This window comes from Ischnura elegans, chromosome 5 (genome assembly GCF_921293095.1).
Source record: "Ischnura elegans chromosome 5, ioIscEleg1.1, whole genome shotgun sequence".
In the NCBI taxonomy this organism is placed as follows: Eukaryota; Metazoa; Arthropoda; class Insecta; order Odonata; family Coenagrionidae; genus Ischnura; species Ischnura elegans.
In genome coordinates, this window is record NC_060250.1 from 119,641,029 (window position 1) to 119,667,583 (window position 26,555).

The window sequence follows — 26,555 nt, forward strand, 5'->3', positions numbered from 1 at the left end:
TTGCGGAAAAGTATCCATAATTTTTTTCTTTGTTTTCACACAATTTTAAATTCTGCGCGTTATATTCACAGTGTAGCTTTGCCCGGAAAATTTTCGTGTAGTTTTGATTTCTTCGTACCTTCATATTTTTTTAGGGGGTGGGGTTGAAGAACCTGAGTCATCAAAATTTGGAGGAGATAAATTGTATGTAAATGGTATTCATCAAATTTTCACGACTAACTTCTTTGAGCAAAATTTAAGTGCATGAGAAAATACTCATACAGATGTTATCCCTTTATTTTCTACTTCCCACCAACCGTCTGGACTCCAGTGAAATTTGAAAATCGTTTTTAACTGCGTACAAAAAACCTCAATTAATCAGTTAATAATAGAAAAATCCTACGACGGTTGATATTTTGTAAAAAAATTCTCTTTAATGTTTTAGGACTGAATCCGAAAATGACCTTCATAATCTTCCAAAGGCCAATTTTTTCACAAACGGCAAATTAAAAAAAAACGCAACGGTAGACGATTGACTTTTTCAAAAATTTTAAATTTGTAATATTCCGTCAAATGTCCAGAAAATTGATAATTCAAAGAACGTGGCCCGTCGGAGAAATTGACATTAAAAATAACATGCGTATGAAGAAGAGCAAGGTCATTTCTCAGTCCCAACTACTAAGAGGATATGAGTGGTAATAATTATCTCAATAAACCCCCTATGAAGGACTAAATTCTCTGAACTTCATAACTGTTGATAAAGAAAAATACATAATCGTCGAAGGGTCACGCTATGCAAGGGAAAAATAACGCTTGATGAGTTTTCACGTGTCGCACCTCTTTTTTTCCCCGATAAACACGAAGATTCTTTTGCAAAAACTGGTCGAATTGAAACTCGATGATCGTCGTGGACATACGAGGATTCGACGATGCGCTAGCTGTCAAGGAAAACCAATCAAGCCAATCTAAAACCGTATCCGGTTTCGAATGGAAGCATTATGGAGAGTTGATTCTCCACGGTGGGATGACAAAAAAGTTCGCAACAATGTCATCGCAAGCAATTAATGCAAGCACTAGCATTCGGTTTACGTCCTGGAAAACAATGAAAAAAAACACGAACGGGGAGGCCAGCGATGAGACGAGGCACAGTCTGTGAGCAATGAAACGACAGAACGTGACAAAGTCGAGTTAAATAGCACGGGAGATGACCTTTGTTCGGTATAATCTCCTCGTTCGCTTTACATCACAGCCCACACCACGTTCACAACAAATACCAATGGCTCTTCGAGAGGAAAAAAAATTAATATTATTTCGAGCCACTCCGTCAAACCAAAGAGGCTCATCAGTGTCACTTAACGGTAATAATAATGACAAAAAAAAGCTTCTTTCTTCGACGCACGTCAACAATACGTATACTTTTCGCCTAACGGGTAATCCCTTCTAGTATTCGCAATCTTGCCACGCCGCCCGTTGCGACAAGGGCAAAATTTTTAATGCACCATCGACCTTCTTTCTACCTCCTCTTTTTTTTAACTATTCTAAGCACGAAGGGGACGTTGAACCTAGAGCAGCCTTAATTACGGAAGAATGAAGTCAGCACTGACACGTAATAATATCACGCCACCCGATTGAAATGGAGTCATCTAAATTTTTTTTCCAATTTATTTTTTCATTTGAGCACATTCCAGTTTGAATTTTTCGCTGGAATTGACGGATGTTATTTGAAAAAAAAAAACAATCAACTCCTCGTCTGCACCACCTGTTTAACGGTGTTTTCCGTCTCTTCATTGCCAAATGATGCAAGAAATCGTATTAAGCGGTCATAAATAAGCTTTCAAAGACAATTGTTCAGCGAAGTAGGGCAATAAGGTTCATGCCTTACTATTTATTCATCAAAGCACCAAATGCCTATTCACAGGCAGCTCGGATTTGCGACTCTACAGCTAATTTACTGCTAATCTTTACACAATGTGAAGGATAACCTTGGTTCCTACGAAGATGGTGCGAATTTAAATCTCCGTAAGACAAAGAGGAGATATAATCTTGTTTTATGGCGAATTTCCATCTCCATGACACAGAGAGGAAAAATAATCTTGTTCCACGACAACGACTACGTTTTATATTACTTCATTTTTATAAAACTTATTTTAAAATCTCCTGATTTTGAAAATCAGAAATGCTACCCGACTGTACTAGAAAGGGATCCTTTCATTTTACATGTTATGAACAGTATTCTAATTGATAAAATAATCGCTAATATTGATATTTCATTTAGAAATTTATTAATTTTTACCATTTTGGACAAACCCTAATACAGTGTATTATTTTTGCTGAGTGATAAAAAATGTTTTAATTTTATTATTTCACCCAACCCTCAGTTACTAAGTAATAGTGAATTTTGAATTTGGAAAAGCTACAGACTAGCCAGGAATGGTGCTACGAGTAACTCTCCACAACTGTACTGAATTGCCAATATTAAATGAACGGAAGTTAATCGAACTTAACCAGAATTCGACGTAGGACCCCCAAAATTACTCGCCATTTGCTCAAATAAATTTAGCTTCAACTGAGCCGTACCGAGCAGATTAGATAGTTAAAAACAGTTTTCCTGCAAATTTCGAGACAGTAAAAGTTTTTAGCGAAAAGAATCCCCAAAGAGCAGAGAAAATCAAAATAACATCTTTGTAACTGGGTACAGTGTCTCCATCCAGGGAGTTACCGTAACCAGACGCGAGATAGGCTGTTAGCCCATCAATCATAAGAGGAATGGTACACACAAAAGGAATTGAGGAAGGAAATGGATGAATAGTGAGGCGCTCAACCAGCATTTGAAGTAATTAACGGTACCTAATCCTCACACTGTCAAATGTGTGCCTCTCATTTTAAACCCATTTGCTCTGATATTTAGAACTACTAAAGATACAAAATATTAGCAATGTATTTTAAAAAATTCGGATATTGGTCATCTCCCCACCATGACATTATCCAAATGCATTACATGCCATTACATCCATACTTCATACAAGCAATCATATCTACGAGCACTCACGCACTCACGACATTTTTAGGGAGGAGTGCTTAATTATAATGCACATTCAGGAGAGAAAGCTTTCAATTTGATATCCGATTTGGATGTTTTAATAATGAGTATTATCTTCCACAATGCTCCTAATATCATATATCTTCTCTAAAGCAATAATTTTTTTATAGAAAAAAAATCGAAGTAAATGACCTCGTGCGAGCAAACTATAACGTAGGCACATTTTGTTATATGCATCAAAACACTCCTTGATTTGCAACTCGGCAATCGGAAAGATTCAGAAAACTCAATTCGTTCCGAATAATGTAAAGACGAAGGATTAAATTAAGGATTCAACAAAGTGAATTTTTTCGGACTCGACGTCTACAATTAAAAAACAAAATCTTTAAATTTTCAATCGTATTGCGAGGATTTTGCACTTCTCCAATTTTTCTTGACGTCACTTTTTAAGATAAAATATCTGCTGCCTATTTGTGGGCGTTCTCACCGTTTTACGTTTTGCACATTATTAGAGTTGTACTCAAACTAAAGTTCACCAAAGACACATTCAAATATATTTACTCGGTAAATTGCCCTAAAGAATTGAGGGAAATGAGATATTGTGAAGGAATAATTGACTTTGAGCAAAAGAGAGCTCGAATAAAAAGTTCCAACGACAAAAATACGTAATAGTATCCAACGAATCACCTCTAGGGGGTTGGAAAAACTTCTACTGAGATGCAATAAGCCATAGAAGCACTTTATGGAAGTAAAAATAAGCATCCTATTGTTTTCGGACTGATGTGCGGATAGTGGAGGCACCCAACTTTTATCGCTCCATACACCGCATTAAGTTAACCACTGGAAAAACACAGTCCCATAAAAAGGCAAAATTCCTTACGAATTAAGCAAGCACCTTTGCGCAACGGGGACATAATTCACTATTGATAAAAGGGGGAAATATTTTATAGACTTACAGCAGACTTCCTTACGACGTGACCAGGTATCAGCTTATCCGCTCGATTCCTCTTCACTAGTGGACGACGCCTTCGTAATGGACACTTCTTCGCCCAGCTTCTCAGCTCACTCACCAACCCACCGATATCCATCGTTCCCTCTTAAATTCTAAGCTACTTTTTGGCAATTAATATCCCGTGATCTTGGAAACCCAGATGAGTATTTAGCGGAGCAACATGAAACGCGAACATTCTCAGTGAAACTGAAAGTAGTTAAGGCTGAAATTTTATCAGTTAGCGACGATAAGATGAGCAGGTAAAGTCGTTATCGCGCGAAAGCCAGATCAAAACTTGGTAAGATTTAAGCACTGAGCGTTAATCCAGAATGCTGGACGGAAAGAAATCATTGGTGGGAGAACAGTCTCGGCTTATCTGAAGATCGTAATGATGTCACCGAGAGTAGGGCAACAATTAATAACAATTCACTTTTGAATTTTCTGAATTTGCTGGACATTGTCCCTGCTAGATTGTCCCACTAACTGTAATATTTTCCTTTTTAAGTTTTCCTCCTGGAAAAAAATTACTTTTCACTCGGTGTTATCTTTTATCGTAAACTAACGTCATACATTACACCCTCACCTGATTAACAAAACTCGCGCATGCACTTTTCTTTCCCTCAGCTTGCAGTTCCTTTTCTCCACATTTCTTATCTTGTTCATGACGAGATTTGCGTATACTTAATGAGTACCTGGTACGTAGTAACATATGTCATTCAACTTCTGCAAAGATATCTTCAAGGAGGTTTCAGGGTACAAAGTACATACATTGATTGGGTAGAAATAAACGAGTGATGAACTACATTGGAACCCACTAAGACCATTGGCTATAGTTCAAATATCGGCGTAAACTTCACTATTTTCGGGAAAAATAAATTTTTAAATCACTCCGTTCCGACATATTTTTCTCTTCGAATAAACTGGGAAAAGTCTAGTAGGATATACGTATACATCGCATTAGAGTTCGAACGACTACGTTTAAAATAACAAAGTTCGAAATTTAAACATTCTAGCATCGCACGCCTTTGCAGTACTCGAGACACAAGTTTAACTGTAGAATGATGATGGATAAATACGAGACTCAGTGGCGTAACTAGGGATATAGTTTTGGGGGGGAGGATGGGATGACTTGAGGTAGCAACCCCCCCAGGCAACGGGGTTCCGGGAAAATTTAAAAAAATGACAAGCCTGGAAATAAATTTTACATCATTTTGTTAACTTTAAACATATACAGTTATTAAATGTCAAAACTAGACAATAGTTTTAAATATTTTTTTACTTATCTGAGGCTTTGGGGGGGGGGGGGGGAGGGATCTATCCACTCATTCCCCCCCCCCCCCCCAGAGTTATGCCACTGACGAGACTATATACATACTTGACACAGAGCATAAGAGCATTCAAGCATGTTTTACAAACTGTGAAGACTGAGTTACAACATTTATTCCTTAAAAATAAAAAGAAAAAATCTATTTAGGGCCCAAAAATAGTCAACTTCTGCTGCATCCTTACTGTAACCTAATTTGGTATCCAAGGAATCCTATTTACATCTTCGTTAGGCCCATAAAATAATAGTTACGTAAACACTGGCGGACTAAATGGGAGTACCTACGTCAATACCAGAGGAGCGCACAAACAAATAAGGTGCTCGCTATATGGTATCTTTGCCGGAGTCTTCCTCGACTCTCAAAGACGAGATAAACAACGCGAGGGACACTCAGTCGGGAGGCGAGGAAATCGTAGCACTCTTACTCGCGGCTGCTCCGCCCACTTCTCCCGAGGAGTTCGAAATGCCAGCGAGCGATACGTCATCGAGTCGTGGAGTGACGACAGAGAAGACTTCGAAAGGTGAAACTGGTGACCTCGAAGGGGACTGGCGCTGCAGGGTGGGCAACGGAAAACGAAAACAGACCAGTGAATCACGCTTCGAGTACGCGTTTGATGTTCAGTACGACCTTTCAATCAGGAAGAATTATAATCACGCCATCAAAAGTGAATTATTTCATTGAAATAAAATTTATTTTCATTGAAACATTGAGAACCTGGCCTTTTATTCGAGATCACTCGGAATGTCTACGTGACATCATCAGGTTCACCCAGGGTAACCAAGGGTAATTTTCAGTCAGCACATTGCTAATCGCCAGATCCTATTCACTCACCCAGTATATCAACCTGAAGGTTGGTTTGGATAAACGAGGGTATGAAATTAAATTTATTTTCATTGAAAAAATGAGAACCTGGCCTTTTTTCGATGTCGTTCAGTATATCTACGTGACATCATCAGGTTAAAGTAACCGATAGTAATCCCCAGTTTGCACGTGGTTATTCGCTTAATCCCATTCTCTCACTCAATACTATTTAAACATGAAGGTTGGCTTGGATAACGGGGGTAGTATTCACCCCGAACTAAGCCACGGGCGTGTGTATTTCAATCATTTAGTCTACGGCCTACCCCGCCCCCCCCGACAGCCTTTTTTCCAAGACCACCTTGCACTTCCATAATTTTTTAACGGTGTCCAAAAGCTTTACTTTTGAGATTTGACCCCAGAATCAGTAGCCAATCGTTCTAACACTTAAACCACCAAGTGATTTCTACATTGTAATAAGTAGCGTGGCATCAAAAAACGAGGAAGAAAGGTTCAAGCATACTTTTATCTCTACAATAACTTGATGAAAAATTTACGGTCACAAATTTTTCCACGAATTTTTTTCCAGCGGGTCAATTCGTAATTTTAATAATAGTGTTGAGCGTAAAAAAACAGGAACATCTCACAAGCTCCACGTACCGAGAACGTTAACAAGGAGGTGGTTCAATTCTATATGTAGGTGCCACAGCGCAAGGGAAAATTGCCATAATATACTATAAATTTGGATATTGATGATCGACGAATAGGACATTTTTGAAAGCAATAACTTGAGCTTAGGAACAGGAACAAAGCAAAAGATGAGTCAAAAATCACATCAAACTTGAAATTTCTAATACCATGCCTAACGGGATTAAAGTACAAAAACCAAAACAAAAGACGTATCTCCGAAATAGAGGCTTCAATAAACGATCACTTTAGTTGGCTCTTAAAAAAACAAAAAAATATACATCCATCAGAAATTGCGCTCGGATTCCCCGTGCGCAATCCTTCATGCGCGATACGACAAACATTGCCATTCACGTAGCCAATTTCCATTTCGAGTTCCTGACGACTTCATTCTTCCGCCGACCAAACATCATCGTCAGGATTACCAACATCACTGCGAGAACTGAACTGAGTCCAACTACGAGATCGGAGGGAATGATAGTGATTTGGATGGAAATAACGGGCGATATTGGCGACAGTCACTTGCTATTCCTCGCGGCGAATTTTTACGCCAGCGGACGTTACGGTTGCACTGGGTCGAAGGAAATAATGCGACGCAATCCCTATTGCTGGCAATGAGTGAGGTAAGCGGGAGATTAGACAAGGACTTTCGCAAGGTCGCGTTCCTTTTTATTCCTGTGCCGACACTACTTTTTAGCCGGCCAGATTAGAGAGAAAGGCGTGGTGCACCTAATCGTCCACATTCCCGTGAATGAGAAAAAAAAGATTCCTAATGTTGACAAATCAATACGATGTATCCATGTAACGACCAGCGCTTCTATGAAGTTAAAAAAAAGCAACTCGTAATAAGCTTCCTCGCCGTTAATTTACTTAAAAGACCATAATTTCAACACAGAGTAATACTGTTATTTCTTCCAAAATCAAGGCCGTAAATATGGTTGTTTTACTTTTTTAGAACAGCGCATAATGTATTTTCTTGATTTTCACGACTATAACGTGCAATATTTCTCATATATTGAGTAAAATACCCTTTTATTTTACCACTGCATCAGATATAGCAAAAAAAAAGAGATTTAGTATCAATAACAGATTAAAAATCACATTTTTTTAAAACTGTATTTAAGTAAGACCAAAAGATATCAGAAACAAGTTACAGGCAAAGGAAAAGTATTCTGTGAACTAAAGGTCGTGAGAAGGGGTTATTTCCTTAATGGGCTCAAAGAAATCTAAGGAAAAATAATCATCTGCAACACTACGACGAAAATTTAAAACGTAAAAATTTCAATCAATTATTTTTTCATGGGATTAGGTACCTGATTAGGCTAGTGAAAGATAATTTAGATCTTGATTCGGACAAGAGGCCAAAGGGTTACCGATGAGGGATGACAGCTGTGAGTCCTCGAAACTGGCATTCTGGTAGTCGACGCAGTGGTCGCCAAGGTCCTAAGCTTTTTCAGGAGTGCTAAAATACTAATATATTTTTGCAGACATCTCCAAGGAAACTCTTCATAATTCACACCTTGGCTAGTAAATGAATTCGTGCATCATAATAAAGTCTATTATAAAAGACTATTTCCGTGAACATTGCTTTGAAAATGTTTGTATCAAACTTCCTGGCTATTTAAGGAGGACAGATACCGTATAAATTCTGTACTCCTGACTCAAAATATGAGGTCAAAGCAAACCATTCCAAACGACATTCCTGAGTAGGCTATTTCCATTCACGTCTCTTCTTTTAATCGATTCCAATTCTTTAACACATTTAAATGCAGTGAGGTAGGAATTCACGAGAATCACACGTCTAGAGATTACCTGTGAGCGAATAAAATGCAAGGAAATTCATAATATGTTTCTCACTATGAATACTTTCTTCAGCTCTAATTCCATCTCAACCCCTTGCAAAAATTCATTATTGAAAATAAACCGTCTCCGTCTATTTAGTTGAAAAAATTCGTTCGTCATCGAAAATAGGTTAACAATAATTAGGTTAGTTGAAAATCGAAAAGGAGACTTTTCCGAGTCGTGAAACGAACTGCCTGATTCATGGACCTTGTATTTATAAAATACGTATTTGAATCCTCGTTCGAATATAGTCAATGGGTTTTTGGACGGAAGTTTAAGTGATGTTTGAGGTAGCCTCATTCACTTAGTGTCGTCACCAACTTAAAAAAAATAACACTACGATACCTATCGGCTAAAAACATCCAAATCGAGCAACGTCAAACTATGACTGCAAATCACTGCCATTTTTCAGAAAATGTAACTGGCGTTAGACAAACGAAAAACATGACATTGGCCAATAACACCACACGTGAAACACACACATCACTAGAGAGACCAGTGCCATTTAAGTGACCCAAATACCTTCTGATAACGAAATATATCGCCTCCAAAGATCAAAGACAAGAATTATGACTGATTACCATGATTTACTGATCAAAATAAAAATATTGATTTGTTAATAACTACATATGAATTTACATGACAAATTTACGTTCCAATGGGCGGCGATATTAGAATTCTTTGGTACGCTACGGCCGGCGCGCAGTGAGGATTTAATGCTAGGGGGGTGGAGTTTAGGAGCGACTAATACTGGGGGTATGGAATAAGGGCGCCCTTGTGCGGGTGCCCTGCTGCCCTCCCCCAGAAAATGTTTAAAATAAATGGTTCAAAATGGTGAGTTTTACGGCTTACCGAGGGATGTTGTATTATTCCTTACACTATTCTATAAGCAATATTTATCAAATTCAGTAAATGGATTAAATTTTAAAATTTCCCTGAGTTCTGGAAGGGGGTTATCCCCAAACCCTCCCTCGCTGCGCCAGAGCGCTACGGAACGATACGGCAAAGGATAAATACACTTGAGAAACAGACGCGCATATTTCATTCTGAAACATTTTTTGGGAAATAAATCAAGAACCATTGTCACCATAATCACTAATGATTTTTGTCGCATTGATACAATAATAAATCAAAATAAACTTGCATTTTATAAATATTATTTTATAATCAATACTGCAAAATTTATTGGCAATTACAGTGACGATAATGTATTTTCCCGAAACATTTTTGCAGAGTGCGAAATGTATCACATAAATCAACAATTCACACCATATACCAAGGAATATACGGACAAAATATTCTCTCTACACATTAATGTGGACTGGATATTATAATTTAAAAGGAATCACTAATGGAATAAAAGGACAGCACAACGATAACCATGACCTCCATTCGAAATGATTTTGAGCATGCAACTATGCCGAATATGTCATCACATGCGAAGGTGAAAAATTAATTATTACTTTACGCTGGAGAAATGAATAGGTGATGGGATCATTTGCATAAAAAAATCACACTCAAGTATAATTTGAACTGGGAATCATAGGAAATCGTATAGCCTTAATGATACATTGTACAAATTGACGACCCATTGGGACCGAGAGGAAAACAAGAATTTACGAAAACGTCACGACCGAAAGGAACACTACGAATTATCCAGCCAAAGTGCTGTCTCGATTTCACGGGTTTTTCTCCTTGGAAATTCTGACGCGCGAATTGCTTCTATTTTGTTTCTGTTTCTAAGGCTTAAGAGTAAACAACGCTAGGCGAATGCATTTCGGAAAACTGTCGAACACGGACATTTCCAACAATAAAAACGGGTAGAATGATCGGAGGCTTTCCAAGTTTGTTGTATCGTGGAAGGTTACTCGGGATTTCCACCGGGTTAGGTTCTCCATCACGGCCAAAGTTTTATGTCGTCGTTATGCCCTAATGGCGATAGACGACTCGTTCATCGAAACGTCAGCCGTGATGGAGATCCCGACCCGGTGGAAATCCCGAGTACCTTCCACGATAACATCAGGTATTCAGCGTGAATCAGAATTGCTTCAATAGGTGGTGTTAGAAAAGCCACTAACATTAAAACGGCGACGCTACAAGTTCCCGGAAAAGTACGAAAAAATCCATTTAAAGGATCATTCATAAAGCATAAATCATCACAAGAACTTACAAATAAGCCCGAAGATTGGAAATTCGATGCTGTATACTTTTTTCGTGCGCAAATAGCTACACATTTTGGAATTAAGGCGTAGAAACTTTGACAAAAATATTCTTCATTTAAAATTTTTATCATTCGTTCAAAAGTCCATCCTCTAGATAATTACGGGCATTGTCGAGTTTGAGTGACCACAACGACGATAAGAGCAAAAAATACGAGATAATATATATCAATAACTTGTATCACTAAACGCTGCAGCTTCTCGGAAACAAAGAAGCTCTGAATGCCATGGCAACTCAGCACCAAAGTGAAACAATAAGATCGATCATCCAGCACAATTATAATATGCCAAAGTCTTAAATTAGAAAGACATTTTTTGGTGCAATAGAGATTAAACAAATATAGCCCAACGTTTAAAAATCATATGACCTATTTATAAATCAATGACACTCAAAAGTTTTACGAGACTACGCTATCGCGATCGCTTCCAAGGAAAGTTACGGAATAGAAACGCCCACGAAGGAAGAGGAGAGAAAAACTAAGGTCAGAGCACACGTTCCTCCACCACGCCCACCTGATAAATTCCACTAGTTCGCCTCCCAACACCGCGACTCTCCGATCACCAATGCCATCCAGCGACAACTCGGAAAGCTAATGCGATGCGGTGACCTACGATATTAAGCCGCACGGAAAGGTGGGCCGGAGAGATACGGTTGTTTCTGACGGCGGGAATGAATCTAGCCCTTGTTTCTCAGGGCGAAGGATGTGGAGCCAAGAGCTGCAGGTTCGTAATGGACACACCTCTCAAATATAAGCAGAAGCGATTTTCGGCTCCCGCGCATGCCGCCAAGTACCAACATTGGAGGCTGCGCGCTGGGCTAAGATTGCAAGAGCAATTGCGAATAGATATCTTGAAGAGCGACACGGAGAACATAATATTAAAGCCCCACAATATTTCCAGGTCTGAGAGAAGCGATAAATTAAGAGATATATTTTGCCGAACCGCTAGGTATGGGAATTCGTTTCCCCCCCGAACCATACAGGATTTTTATAAATGCTATTCGAAATTTTATATGAGCATTTGCTCTTTATACTTAAAATGATAGTGTCCTAACGACCCCTGCCACACGCCTTTCTAGGTGGCTTGTGGGGCAGTAAGTGGATTTAGATGTAGATTACAGGAGAGGATTCTTCACTCGGTCTTAATATTTGTTGTCACCGAGGATGTGGCTGCAGCGTTTGATAAGGATAGAGGGGGCGACGAAAACCATAAAAAGAATTCCGGGTAAACGGGGAAGGAAAAAGAATTAAATAGGATTGAAGATAAAATGCAAAAACGAACTTAATAATTCCACATAAATTCGGCTCCTGCGTATTTCGCCTTGTAGGAACATTACAGTAGAGGATTCTTCACCTAGCCTTAAGATTTGTTGTCACGCAGGATGTGGCTTGCGGAACTTTGAAGTATATAAATTTCATTATTTCAAGTCGACTATATGAAGTCACGCCCGAATCAACGAGTTGTATGAATAGGATTCATAAACTGAACAATTATAAACCTCATGCCGAATTGAAGAAAAAAATACAACGTGGGGTTGGGGATCGGGTGAGGGAGAAAACTAAAATAGGTGCGATGCGATCCAAACAAACATATTTCAAGCGGCAGACCGCGAATGCTACAGCGAGAGAATTCTCCATTCGGCCTAAGAATTTTTTTCACACACCACGAATATCAACGGATCTAAAAAAATTGCTACTCGCATCGCTGACAGGTAAAGCGATCCGAATTCATTTTCACATTATCACGCAGAAGCAAGCTATAATTAGGGCTGCTGACAGAAATTTATTTTGTGATGAGGTGAATTATTAAAACACACAACTTTTTACTTCTATTCCTCGCGATTGTAAATTGATTGCTATTGTAGATTAAATGTAGATTGATTCTCTATGCGGTCTCCATGCTACCAATGATGAAATGGCTAAATTCGAGATTACGAGATGGATATAACGGCGGGACTGCGTCCATATTATTCGTTTTCAAACCGTTCATTTAGATTGCTCATTCTATTACCGATACATTTAATGATCATTGATAAGGAGAAATGAGGATTGTTAAGAATTGTAATTAAAAATATTTAAACGCATTTAATATAAAAACCATTTCAATTTTTCTTCAATATGCTAAAGTTGGGGTTTGAAAGTTGTCCTCAGATTTCAATCACTACGCAGTCTACAGCCACGTAGTGAGTTATTGCAACTGAAGTCGTTGCCAGGGCGTGAATGATTCCATCTCTTCAGCGGAGGAAATATTTGTGGATGAAGCACTGAGGAGAATGTGGCAAAACAAAGGTTGGGAACTAGTTTAGCCTCTCCAAATTGAATGAAGGAGGCTCACCATCAACTGCCTAGTGTTTTTTTAAGCATTCCAGATCATAACGCGGGGAAAACTGGGGAAAATTCACCTTGACGCGAAACCTTTAAGGTGGGTGCAAGGAATTGTGCAATGTGGGCTGCTTCTAACAAGTCGCTGATTTCAGCCCAAAATTCGCTAGGAAAAAAAAAACCTTCATGCGATTCGCGGATCCACTCAATGCTCACCGATGAGAGAAATCCATTCTTTCTGGAAATACACCCATGTTGCGTCACCAACCAGCACCGTATGTCACGAAATCGGCCACTTCAACCTTCGGGCTATTCAAAGTGTTAGCGCGTCGCGCATCGTCAATGAGTTTCCCACCCACGCCTCGTTCATACCCACCCATGTTGAATCGCTCCACCGATGAGAATCGCTTTGCAGATGCCATTTGGAGAATTTTTCAGGTATTTCCATCGCCTTCGAAGCAGGCAGCGTAGATGAGACGGCACAGACATACTTCCAAAGCAGGCCACACAGGTTCGGACAGTGGAAGTGACAAATGACAGACGAGAAGCCTCCATTCTAGGAGAATTATTTTTTTGTCACACTGATAGTAAGTAAAACGGGGAAATTAAAGGACTGAACAACAAAATATATGTTCCTTTTGGAAGATAACGACTTAGCTAAAAGCATAAATTCCAAGCGGAAACTTTCACGAACAGTACTCAAAATGCATAAATTTCGCAGGGAAAAAAGTCATTCGCTTGCGAAAGTAGGGGATGCGAAACCACATTTCACGAACTCGTTACAGGTGCTCGAACCGATTGAGCTACCGCGTTATATTTCCTTCCCATGAGGATGTTCCACAAAATAGATGGACACGAAAAAGAATCGATAAGACAATCAAGCATTAAAGCATTAATAAGTACGGTGCATTATTTATAAAGATACACGAATGCTATCAGGAATTCCACAAAATGTTTGGCCCGGAAGAGGGTTCCATAGAGTAATTTTACACGAGTAAAAATGAAGACAATGCTACTATGGCTACAAAGCATAAAAAACAGCTTATTACCCATCATATGTGCTAGAGAATGAAACACGAACCCCAAAGTTAGGGTAAGCCAGCAGTTGCAGTCATTAATAGTCGCCAAACTGCATTTTCGGAAAAAATCGACATATCGCATACACTTACTTTTCGTCTTAAACTTTTGGAATCATTAAAACCTTTAACACCTGTATCATTTCCATGATAAGAGAAAAAGCCTATTAAATATAATCAACGTTATCCAACGGTTCAGTTGAGCATATATAATTAATTAGAAAGAACGAATTATTCTTCTCCTGAGAAAAGGACACTGAGTAATGAAATAATGCCCGCTAGAACTCTGTTGGAGTGACTCAACTTTTCGCAAAGATATTCGACCTTACCCTAAACATATTACATTCACATTTCAATTGCAGCGTATGATATAATGAAAATGAAACACTTAATCGTTTTCATCACTTTCACCCACCACTTCCTGGCAAATTTTCCCAGTTACCTAAGTTCAACCACATCCCATGAATCACAAATACGGTATCATTTTCAAGGAAACTATGAATGATGATGTGACTTCCTCCAGATACTATCTAGGGTCTTAATATTGCAGGAAAGGCAATCGCGTCGAGATCGGTTATACTGCTAAAGAAGAGTTAACGCAGGTATTCGAGGGCAAAAATTAACGGGAAAAGTCGTACGAGAAAAAGGGCTCTTGTAAACGATGAAGGAGGAGTCCGCAAATTAAAAAAAACAGAGAAATAGAAGATTTATGAGGAATAAAAAAGAATGCCAAAGCGTAGTGGCGGTGCCATGGTAATTTTTGGTCGCAAATTAGACTCAAACGGTGAGCTAATAGCGGTGATTGAAATTCAACAAAATGATCCAGAACTACACTATAGTCAAGTTATTAAGTTTTAAAATTAAAGAAATTTTAAAGAATAAGTCATATTAAGGTTTTCATTGGCAATGCGGCGAAAAACCCTCGATTGCTTTAAAAAAGAAAATATTTCATTCAAGCGAGCAGTTTCAAAGAAGCATGGAGATTAGTCGCTAATATTTCGGCTTGTAACCACCAGAAATTACCTTCCGTGCTCTTACCTGACGCTTGAATGTGGAAGTGCGTTATCTTTTTTTGCCAAATTAGCACTGAAAATTCCATACATATCTCGACACTTTTTTATTACTACCAATAAAAAGTACCAAGGTGGTTTACGAGAAACATACGCGTTGAGGATGAAAAATATTGAGAGGAGTCGCGTGGGTATAGTAACATAATCAATCGTAGATATCTCTTACCTGATTGGTCGATATCATTTGCAGCTCATTGGTCATTCAATTAGGTGGTCCTTCCGAATGTCTCGGCGTTCCCGAGGCGTCCTACTGTCTGTGCCTTCGTAATTCCCACCGGATAGGGGTTGAGTCACCGGAAATTCCTCGACGTCGAAAAGAAATCGACTCCTCATTGAGCGCTGACGCTTTGGCGCTTGCGCTCCGAAGCGCTCGGTCGGGAGCAGCCGCGGCTCGAGGACAGCGCCGCCACCGCGAGCGCGGTGCAGCCGCGAATCTGAGAGCCAGGCGGGATGCTGTAAAGAAAACAAAGATGAAATGTGAGGAGCGTGTGACAAGCATCTAAACATAAGCGTCAAAGAAAATAAAATCGAAGTGGAAAATGGAAAGGACAGAAAGTAAACTGATGAGCGGTATTATATGCGAATATTATTCAGCTCAACTCTTGCCTTTGAAGTGTTTTTTTCCCACAAAACGCAGATTCAGAATAGCACCCATTCGGTAAGCTTTGCAAATATTATTATTAAATAAAATCCCGGAGTTAACTCTTAGGAGAAAATGACAACAATATACGTAAAGTCTATTCTAATACTTCATTTTCGACTATGTATTCAACATTACTATGCCATTACGATGACGCAGAATTGAAAACCTGGTGGCAAGAACCAGATAATGACCAATTTTTGTAAAGAAAAACGAAATATCTACAAGCACAAGAAGCCCCACCTCTCCTTTATCAGTACACGTCGCTATTTTTAACAATAAAATCAAAATAATTTCAGCAGACATTGCTGAAAACTTACGTTCTACAACCTGAGTGTAAAATCCATCATTTCTCATTTTTCTGGAAACTTCATGTTTGGTTTATACCTGATTATAGCACTCATATTTTCAACTGTCGAAACCATGGTTGAGAATACAGCACTTAAGTGGATCGAAAAAAGATATTTTACATTTACTACTTCTTAGTTCCCCAAAGAAATGCCGCAAACTTTAAAAATAAGGTACTCTTAAGTACGTCTTGGGTCCTGGCCACACAGCTTGGGAGAAGTTTCAACGATGAATGACTGTGCTTAAGTACCGTACGTGCAGTGCTGAGACAGAACGGGTGACGCATATCCACGTGTATTACGAACATAAAATGATAAAAGAAACGAAAATTAAAATTTTGTATTACGACGGAAAGTTCTCAGCCACGGCCGGCCGTCGAATATGAAGTGAAAGTCCTCGCTCCCGTTGACTCGTGCAGCCACCGAGGATGGTTAGCGCGGTCTGAGACGTATGCCGAAGATTCATCCGCTAAAAAGGAAGTTCCGGCTAGCCGGACATCCTATTACATCCGCTTAAGGTGTGGCACGACCTATTTAAGCCCACGGAGTGAATGAAATCTAGCATTTAGCGTCGTAACGGATCCAGGAGTATACGGCTAATTGGTGCAAACCCCTTGATACGATCTGAATCTAGGGGAGAGGCAATGACATGGTGTGAGATCGCATTGATTACTTTATGATTTTTTTCTACCTGCAAGTCCGCAATAACTCAAGAAACTGGGAAGCACAACCCCACAAGACGGCTAGGTAGGTGGAGGCTGAACCCACTAGGTATGTAATACAAGGCTAAGTATATAAGGACCAATGACAATGTTTTTAAAACCAAACCCCTTGAGGCGTTAGATGGCCTTGGGAAAGGAACTGGCCCCGCCATTTCTGAATGTATGAATTTCACACGCCATAGAGAGTCCAGAATGTCATCTACCAGCATCTATCCAAACCAAGCTTCGGATTGAATCACTGGTCCTATATAATTTTCCTAATCGGAACAGCCTAAAAACTTTCTTTGCATAAAAATTGAACATTATAGGGAAAACTGAGAGAATCCAAACTATACGCACCAGGAATAATAACAAACGTCGCGATGTAAAGGAAGCTTATCATTGAAGGAAAGCTGATGAAAAACCAAAATTGGAGATGAAGCCTCGCAATCGGAAGCAAAGACAAGGTGTGCATGGAAAGGTTTACTGAAAGGTAATTTACATGCTTTCTTACAATACTTCTAGCTGAATTGCTTCACCCAATACTAAGTGCTCATCAAATTTCTACAGAACAATTTATCATTTATCATCACTTTGTTTTCAAAATTGAAGCTTTCAACACCTTATCATTGGAAAATTACTGTTTATTTTTTATGAATCTCCAAAATAAAGTTAATTATTTTATTGGCGAAAATACTATATATTTCAATACCTACACCTGCTGGAAAACGGGAGCATACAACAAGTTTATTTTTTAAACTGAAATGCCTGAAGTACGGGAAAACATTTTATTTTTACGACTATGCAAACATTCTACGTAGGAAATACTGAGGTGTTCCACAGTGATCCACACCATGAGATAAATTTTATCTCTTTAAAACTATCGCACTTGTTGAGGTCTTACGACCGACACCCCTAAGAAGAATCAGGGGCTGCAAAAGAAATGCAAGTGTACAGGAATACAACGAAATGTAATCAACCACGCAGACAGTGACGCCGACTCCATGGGGCCTGAGGCTCCATGAAGCCCCCTCAAAAATTCGTTATGGGTGTGAGGAAAACATTTGTCAGGCTTGTCGATTTTCCCCGGAGTGTCCAGATATCGAGATTCGAGTTATCAGGGTTCTATTGATGATCATATGACCCTTCTAAAATGCTTAAAAAACTTAGAACTTACTACTTATAAAATTTCCCGGGGCAAGATCCGCGGTTTGGGCCCCCCCAATATTTTTTGGAAGTCGGCATGTCTGCAAGCAGATGCAAGTAATTATTAATTAAGTATTCTAACGAATAAGATAGGTTTCCATGAAGTAATCTGGCGGTGTAACCTTCCTCCATGGACTTCCCTCTTCCATTCGCAATGTGGCCTACACCATGTCATTCTACTTGAAAATCCGATATGATATAATCTTCCTTCTTCTCCCTTGTTTGCCCAACATTCAATCTTCTAAGACTTTTTTCAACATCCCCTCCCCGGTATTGCAAGTACTCGCTCCATCCATACCTTCTGTCTCTCATGTATCTCATCTAGAAGCTGTATCTCCTCACCTACCGAGTCCAGCACTTCGTCGTTCCACGTCCTTTCCGTCCACTTCACCTTCTCTATTCTTTTCCAGACCCACATCTCGCATCCAGTCTTTTCTCATCCTTATTTCTAAGTGTCCCTGTTTCCGCATCGTAAAGTGCCACACTCCAGATCAAATTCTATACTAGCCTTTTCTTTAAACTCTTATAAATAAAGACCTTCTCATAAGTCCCTTCATGTTCACGAAAGCCTCCTTTCATAATGCAACTCTCTTATTGATGTCCTTTACAAAGCAACGATTTAGAAAAAAGATAAGGATACTAAGTATTGTCAGTAACAAATACAGAGTATGCGGCGGAGAAATATGATGAGATGGTGCGCTGCAGGGAGTCGAGAACGAGAGTATTGATTGAAAATAGATGAAAATAACACGGCGTGCTGTAACCGCTAACGAATGACTCACCGTCTATGCATGACGCGGTCGGAAAAGGGATCAATGGCACTGTATCGCGATGGAGATATCTAGAGCTAATCTCATGGACACAAACAAAAGTATCATGAATGGTAGAGCAATTGTAGGAGGCAAAAAATACGATAGGGATTACATGGTGGTGAGTAATAAACCGGTCTATCCTCTCTCGTATCGCAAGTACGACAGAGTCACGTGATGAGAAAATTGCAGTTGAATGAAAAATTGTCGTGTGAGATGGAATAATACAAAAACACCAACAAATGTATCATTCTTTATAAAAATATAGTTTTAAACGAAAAGTGAAACAGCTAAGTGTTTTCTTAACCTTTGTGCATAGTTTTAAACGTTTAGATGTTCACATTATAGTGAATAAATGGTTCATATAAATCCATATAATCGCATTTTGAAACTACTAAAATTCGTGGACGACCATAAAACGATAATTGATATGATCGCCGGACAGGAAAAAGGGCGTGGAGATATGAGACCCAGTATTACTTGGTAGATATCTTCTCATGCATACATACCTACTATTATCAATTAATTATAAGCATATTGAATTAGCGATGTAAATAAAATATGAAGTCTATGCAGCGAGCGGGTAATCATGATGATGTAAGAAAAATTATAGGTGTCGTATCTGGGGGACTAGCGCCTTCTTATGCCATACGAGAGAATTATAATGAGTCATTACAGAAGAAATAATTAAATGTAGAAAGGTTGGCAGATAGGAGAACGGTATGGAGAGCTGCGTCACACCAATATTGGGATTGTTGACCAATGATAATGAATCATTGGCGGCACTGTTCAGCCAATTGCTTCTGTTTTTTTTACCAAGGTAATAACTTTACAATAAAATACGCTTGGTGAAGAGCTAGGCATTATAGAAGAGGATAGAAAATTTATGGGCGAAGAGAGGGGATCTTGATGGCTGTATTTGATATTAAATGAGAGGCTTGGAGATTGTGTCCAGGTGGATGGAGGCGTGGGTGTTAGGTAAACGGAAAAGGGGAAGGAAAAGAGCAGATTGAGATAACAAGAGCCACCACGCGTATTATCCTGAATCGATAAGTGATATAATCGCCGAAAAGGAAATATGAGTTCCAATATGAGACCCTTTACTACCCGGCAGATAACTTCTCACGTATATCTACAGTTAAGGATATTTCTTGAGTATAGCCAATGGAAATCAAAGACTTAGTAATTCCAATTGAACTTTTAGAACAAGCAAATCGTTTCGACGGTGCACGTCAACTTCAGTTACTCGGGCATACTCACAAAAGGACAAATTCGCAGGTACACCTTTAGGTATTGCGTTGCTCCAGATGGTGACGTACAACATTGAATGCGGGGACAAATCAAATAAATCAAATAGGATACTGCGAAGAGTATAAATATCTAAGGATGAAAATTGCTGAATAAAAAATGATGGAGGTAGCCTAAAGGGGAGATGCAATAAAGGAAAAAAGATATTGCACTTTTGAATCATTGTTATGGGACCAGAATATTTCCAATTAAAATTTAAAGAAGATTCGTACAAGACAACAGTGAAAGCCATAACAACTGGTAGTGGTGGAGTATGACCAATGACGAAAAAACCACCGAAAACCTACTATTGAGCACAGAAATGGAATTCTGGCGAAGAGCAGCCGGCAATTAAATAAAAGAAATTATTAGGAATTAAAGGATCAGAGAAATTAATAATAATATATTTATTAAATTATTCTACCAACTAAGGTAGGTTTACATGGAGTGCTTAAGAAGAATTCCGGGAGCCTCCCCTTCCATCATGCACTTCCCTCTTCAATTCACAATAAGACCTACTCCCTTTCATTCTATCTAAAATTCCTATTCTTTTCCTTCCTCTCCCTCGTTTACCTAACATTCTACCCTCTAGCACTGTTTTCAATACCCCCTCTCCGCTAAGTATTCTCTCAATCCACACATTTTTCCAGGTTTTCACGGTTTTAATGTCGTCAAATTCACGGTCTGTAGATAAGCCTCCTTAGGCAGAAATTTTGATCACGTAACAATCACGTACCAATAAACGCGGCGGACGCCGTGCGTGCAAACGCAGCAATGAAAGTATCTCATATGACGCCACCTATTGATATCAAAATTCAGAGTCGGCTAAAGGGTGAGAGTGGGAAAATGGAGGGAGCAGGGTGGTAGGGAAGTGAAGACGTGTATGATTTTTCGCCAGAGTTAATGAACACTTAGTTTACCGGTCTTCCGATCACAGGCTCAAGATCAATGTGTCGTCATGGCACAAGGCACCAATAATTGTACTTCGAATATGTGTGTGCAGATAAATGCAAGGGCAGTGTCTGCAAGTGACTGACCTTGAAACATGTTCGACGTATCGATTTTTCTTTTGATCTGTCAATCGTAGATCTATATTCAAGTTTGAGAGATTTTTAAGGTTAAATGACGAAATTCACGGCTATTTCCAGGTTTTTTCACGGTAGACGAAATTCATGGCTTATTCACGGTTTTAAGGTTTTCACGGTTGAGTGGGAACCCTGTAACTAACTAATCAGCTGATTGAGAGCTGCCAATGAAATAAATCGTTCTAGCAATAAACCGAATAAAATTACAGGAAACAGAGGAAAGTCAATGTCATGGTGTATCCCACACTGATTTATGCTTTAGCATAAAAAAAATAAACTCACAAATCGGGTAAGTTTTAAGCACAGAACGCAGAATATAAATGAGTGGATGAAGGATTTTCAATGCCTGGCAAGCTGAAAATGCGCTGAAATCACAAGTGACGAATGGCAGACGATCATTAAATGCACGGGATCTTGCCATGCTCAATACAGCCGGTAATTTTAAATATACAGCAAAGTAAAATTCCATCCACAATCCTATTCTGAATATTCTTCAGCTCTCATCCTATTCTGCTAAAAATGTCTTTTATTTTATTTTTTTATACAAGTACCTAAGTTTTGGTTCATTTAAATGACACTATACGGCACTACAAAACGAATAAATCACCAAACCCTATAATATAATTTGAGGCAGAGAAGCCAAGAAATCGCCATGTAATGCATCATAATGATTTGCTGTTAGGGAAACCGCGAAGCCAAGGTACTGTAATTCGTTTACCCTTCAGGTAATTTAATAGTCGAGGTACAGTTAACAAGGAGAACTTCAGCAAATTAAGTCACGTCGAATACTAAGTATCTGTAGTCCACAGTCAAACCATGTGAGAAATATAACAGTAAGCAAACAAAAATCAGTAATTTACACGCAATAAGGATTATATCCTTGGGATTTCCCCTATACATTGATGAACGAAGGTTACAGCTGGGTTAGTAAGATATTTCTGAAGGAGTATAGCGATGCATTCTATTGACCCTGAAACAAAGGGAGCGAAGGATCTTGAAACGCTGCGAAAATTTTAAGGTTTTACATGACATTTGCCTCTTTTCCTTGGTTTAAATATTCAAACACTTTTTATTCATACATAAAGATACTTTACACTTAATTTACAATCGATTCTACGAAAGAACACGTTCATGGACTCAGCAAAAACGGCGACATCTAACTTTTAGAAAACGTGATATTTCCCCATTACTTAGCATAAACTAATGTTAAAAAAAATAGATAAGTATAACAGACACCCCCTAAGAATTGTGTCTAGTATCGAAAGAGGTGACGCTTCATCTCTCGTTGCAAAACATGGCACAGAAGGAGTTGATCATCGCCACGTGATTATTACAAAGTCGAATGCCAATGCGAAAACTCCGCTGGGAAGCAGGACTCAAACCTCAGAAGTACGTATAATACGATGAAATACATTTTTGATCACAATTGAACTCGTTCATCTCATATTGTATTCTTTGACGGCTGCCTCTCATCGAACGGCTTTTAAGCTGGAAGTTCAAACAAAAGGATTTCAAAAATTTGGATGACATCAAAAACGAAACATGTAACAGACACGAAACATTATAAAGTGAGCAACATATGGAGACAAAGTAGACGAAAATTCTCGTAAGTATATGGTACATTTTAATAAAATTTTTGATGAATAGAAACCTTAGTAGAATACCAATATTCAAATGAAATTAATAGCTTGATTTCACTGGACGATGGATCAATTTTTTTTAGTAGAAGTACGATTTCACAAAATTATTTTTTAATTTTAAAACAGCTACGAATATGCTCATAAAAAGTAAAATAAGAGCTTTCAAAAACCGAAGTTTTGAAACTGTAATATTTCTTGGATTTTCCCTTGAATTTACGAGCAATCACGATCAAAAGTGCAAATTAATATGAATTTAAAAAATAAAAAAACGCCAAAAAAATCGTAATGATACTTTCTAATTCGAACCAGGAACTCCCATCTGACGAAAAAAATGCTACCAGTCACATATCGCTAACTAAGCCACTACTGATGGAAGTAAATTCTTCATGCCTCTTCAGCATCGCAAACATTCCAAATTTTGTTATAAACTTGTTTATCTGTACATAAACTTGTTTATCTTTTTTGATATTTAACAAATAGTGAATATTGTATATCTTTTGTATTGTAAAAGTTTATCTAACGTTTTTAAATATGCTTGCATTGACGCTCTCGAGGGGTTAGGTGGAAGAGGGGACTTCTTTGTCTCAACCTCGTCCGAATAAAGACATCTTATTATTATTGGTCTTTGAAGTTATTCAGCAATAGAATGCATTTATTCTTGTCATCATTCAACCATAACATTCGCATCACATTACTTGGAATCCAGACGAATGGAACCGTGAGCTTTCGGAAGATTTTCTCCCCGGGAATGAGGACCATCTGATTCCGGCAATATCTCAGCGGCTCTCATCCAGGTTTTCACCCGAAACATTTTTATTCGGGTACATGACCAGTCTCCAAACTAGTCCTTCAAGACAAAGCTTCAACCTGGTTTCTATTCTCACTTAACAGATCGACTCTTGATCAATCGATCAGATCTTATCCGAGATGCTACGTCTAACTTCGCCAGGGTTTAAGTTCAGAAGTAGATTAATGAGAGGTGGTCAGCGTCGAGTTTACCAAAACTAACCCAAGATGATATCACGTGCACCTATTACATCTAAGCGTCACGTTTTAGGTATGGTTAACCTCACTAGTCAGGCCAGGAATTGTGCAAGCCCCAAGTAAATTAATAGCCACATATATAACTTAAAGAAAACTATGAAATAAATTTGATTATCGGCCAATTATCGCTTTCCTTGAGGCTAGCGAAGAGCACGATAAATTAAGGCGGGCATATTTACTCCCGTACTTATTCCACTTTCTTTCTCTCCATAATTATTGACAGTTTAAGATGCCCTTTTGGTTTCGAACTTAAAACATTTCAGAACATTTTCATTAATGACAAATAGTTGACGTACGAGATCTTGATACGACTGCCGACTCTACGGACTAAGTGCTGGGAAGAAAGATCCCACGGAAAGGAAGAAGGATTACATCTAAAATGAGTTCCGAATACAAATAAATTGATTCATGTAGTAAAGCAAAGCTGAGGTTAGCAAAAAAATAACGTAAATAACACGAGTAATACTACGTGAAATTAAATAGTATGTAGTAGAGCATGGCTAACGACTCGGGAATTAAAAACATGAATACAGCGCCTGCTATTTCACAGCCCAAAGCGTTTTGATTCCACTTGTTATACTTAGCCGCTGGATAAGAAAAGTTCAACGTTGTCCTAACTCTATCAAGCATCAAAGAAGATAGGAATGCGCATCGATAGAGCTGAAAACTAACGAAAAAAGCTTAGTGTGAAGCATTTCCATGGCTTACAATACATTATATGATTGTATACTTGCTGGTGGATCGTATTTATGAAGTTTAATCCATATTTAAACGTCTAGCGTAAACGTAATAAAGATAGGACAACAGGGTTTATATTATAACGGGAACGAGAGATGCTGGGATTTTTACGCATCCCTTTTTAAATACTCAAGGAAATGTCGGACATTATGTTGTTTTTTCCCTGAAGACAGCGGCAGACAAATACAAAGAAATATTGAAATTGACAAACGCAATGACCCGGATTGAAGCTTGAGAAAGTTTCACAAATATAACTAGAACTTGAATCAATATTGACCTTCAAAATCCGATTTCATGCTGGATACGCGGATTGCGCTGTAATTGGTGGAATAAATAATTAATTGATAAAGATCGTAGAAAACCAAGAAAGGCCACATAAAGAGGTTTAAAATGAGGCTTTATCCATTAAAAACGAGAGAAACTGGTACCCCCGTATGTCCACCCCAAAGAAGTGTCGGGCAGCAGCAGTAGCTATAAGAAGATGAGGTCGCGAGGAACCTGGCGGACGGAACCGACCCACAAATGGAGAGAATTAAATGCCCATTAAAAAGTTCGCGGACGACCTAATTTGCACGTCCCATGCTTACAGGTGTTCGCAAGGGGGAGTACTTAAGCTGGGCCCGCGCCTCCGCCGCGAACCACCCTGTTCTCCATCACTCACACTGGGCTGGGGCAGGGCGAAAGGGAATATTCCCCGAAGGCTTCCATGCCAACGAGACTCGCGCTATCTATCCTCATCGCCAAGGTTCATCCCCCGCCCCTAACAGAGGTTCCCACCCCTTAACCTCAAGCTTTTCCCCCCGGGGCGATAACCGCACTTCCCACCGTTCTCCTTGCGCTAACCATCCCAGCCTCCTCATTCGAGGCTCGGCCACATACAACTCTCCCCCGTCTTACCTTATTTTTTCCTCCTCCTTAATGAGGAAGAGACTGGACCGCAAAAGAGAAAAAAAAATATTTTAACCCATTTCCTCGCAGAAAAATTTCTAGTTATTATTTTGAAGATGTATAGGTGCTTCACTCCTTTTTTAAGCGTGTCTTAAGTAATCGTTTTAACTATTTTGGTGACGCATTCATCAAACATGTAGGAATTCACTTTTTCCCCGGCGCGGCGGATGGTGGGAGTAAATTTTTCTCGGGATTTTATCGGGGTAATCTGCTCAATCTACATCGCTGCCGACGTTTGGAGGAAATCCATTTTCATCGTATTCAGGGCCGATGATGTCACTTTTGGGTGCCAGCTTTACATGAATATTCTAGGTGGTCATTTTAGGACAATTATGACTTGCGGAGACTGAGTTCGTTTTCCCGCCATTTTTAAGATCGAGTTCCATGTCCTGCTTAAGCTGAACCCCTTCGTCTCTATTGAAGTTATTCTCGGATAGCCGCATTTCGATTGCCTCCTAGGTTAGACAATCGGAGATTGAGGAGATAATCCGGATGAAATTCCGAGAAGAATTTACTGCCATTTATCAAACAGTTTTCTCAGAATAGCCCGAGGTCACACTAGGCGGTAAGGTGTCAAAATCAAATGTGATCCATTTTCTATCAGCATAAAAAATATTCAATCTTCAGGGAAAGCATAGACTTAGATGAAGCAAAGTTAAAATTATCTTTTCGATATCCTTCTATTTTTATTTCTGCCACACTTGCATCTTATTTAAATATAGTATTTAAATATAGACGCCTATATTGAAATTCCGATTTCCA

The 26,555-nt window shown here is 39.0% G+C and overlaps 1 protein-coding gene across 2 annotated transcripts in view; it reads right to left on the minus strand.

Annotated features, from left to right (window-relative positions):
• LOC124159476 overlaps window positions 1-26,555 on the minus strand; it is a 333,447-nt gene that overhangs the window by 119,280 nt on the left and 187,612 nt on the right. The window contains exon 3 of one of the 2 annotated variants that reach the window (XM_046535302.1): window positions 15,515-15,801. In XM_046535302.1, the coding sequence (XP_046391258.1) occupies window positions 15,515-15,550 (36 nt within the window). In that variant the 5' untranslated portion in view covers window positions 15,551-15,801. Of the gene's footprint in view, window positions 1-3,975; window positions 4,193-15,514; window positions 15,802-26,555 lie in introns of those variants that run through there. The other variant, XM_046535301.1, reaches the window with a different exon arrangement.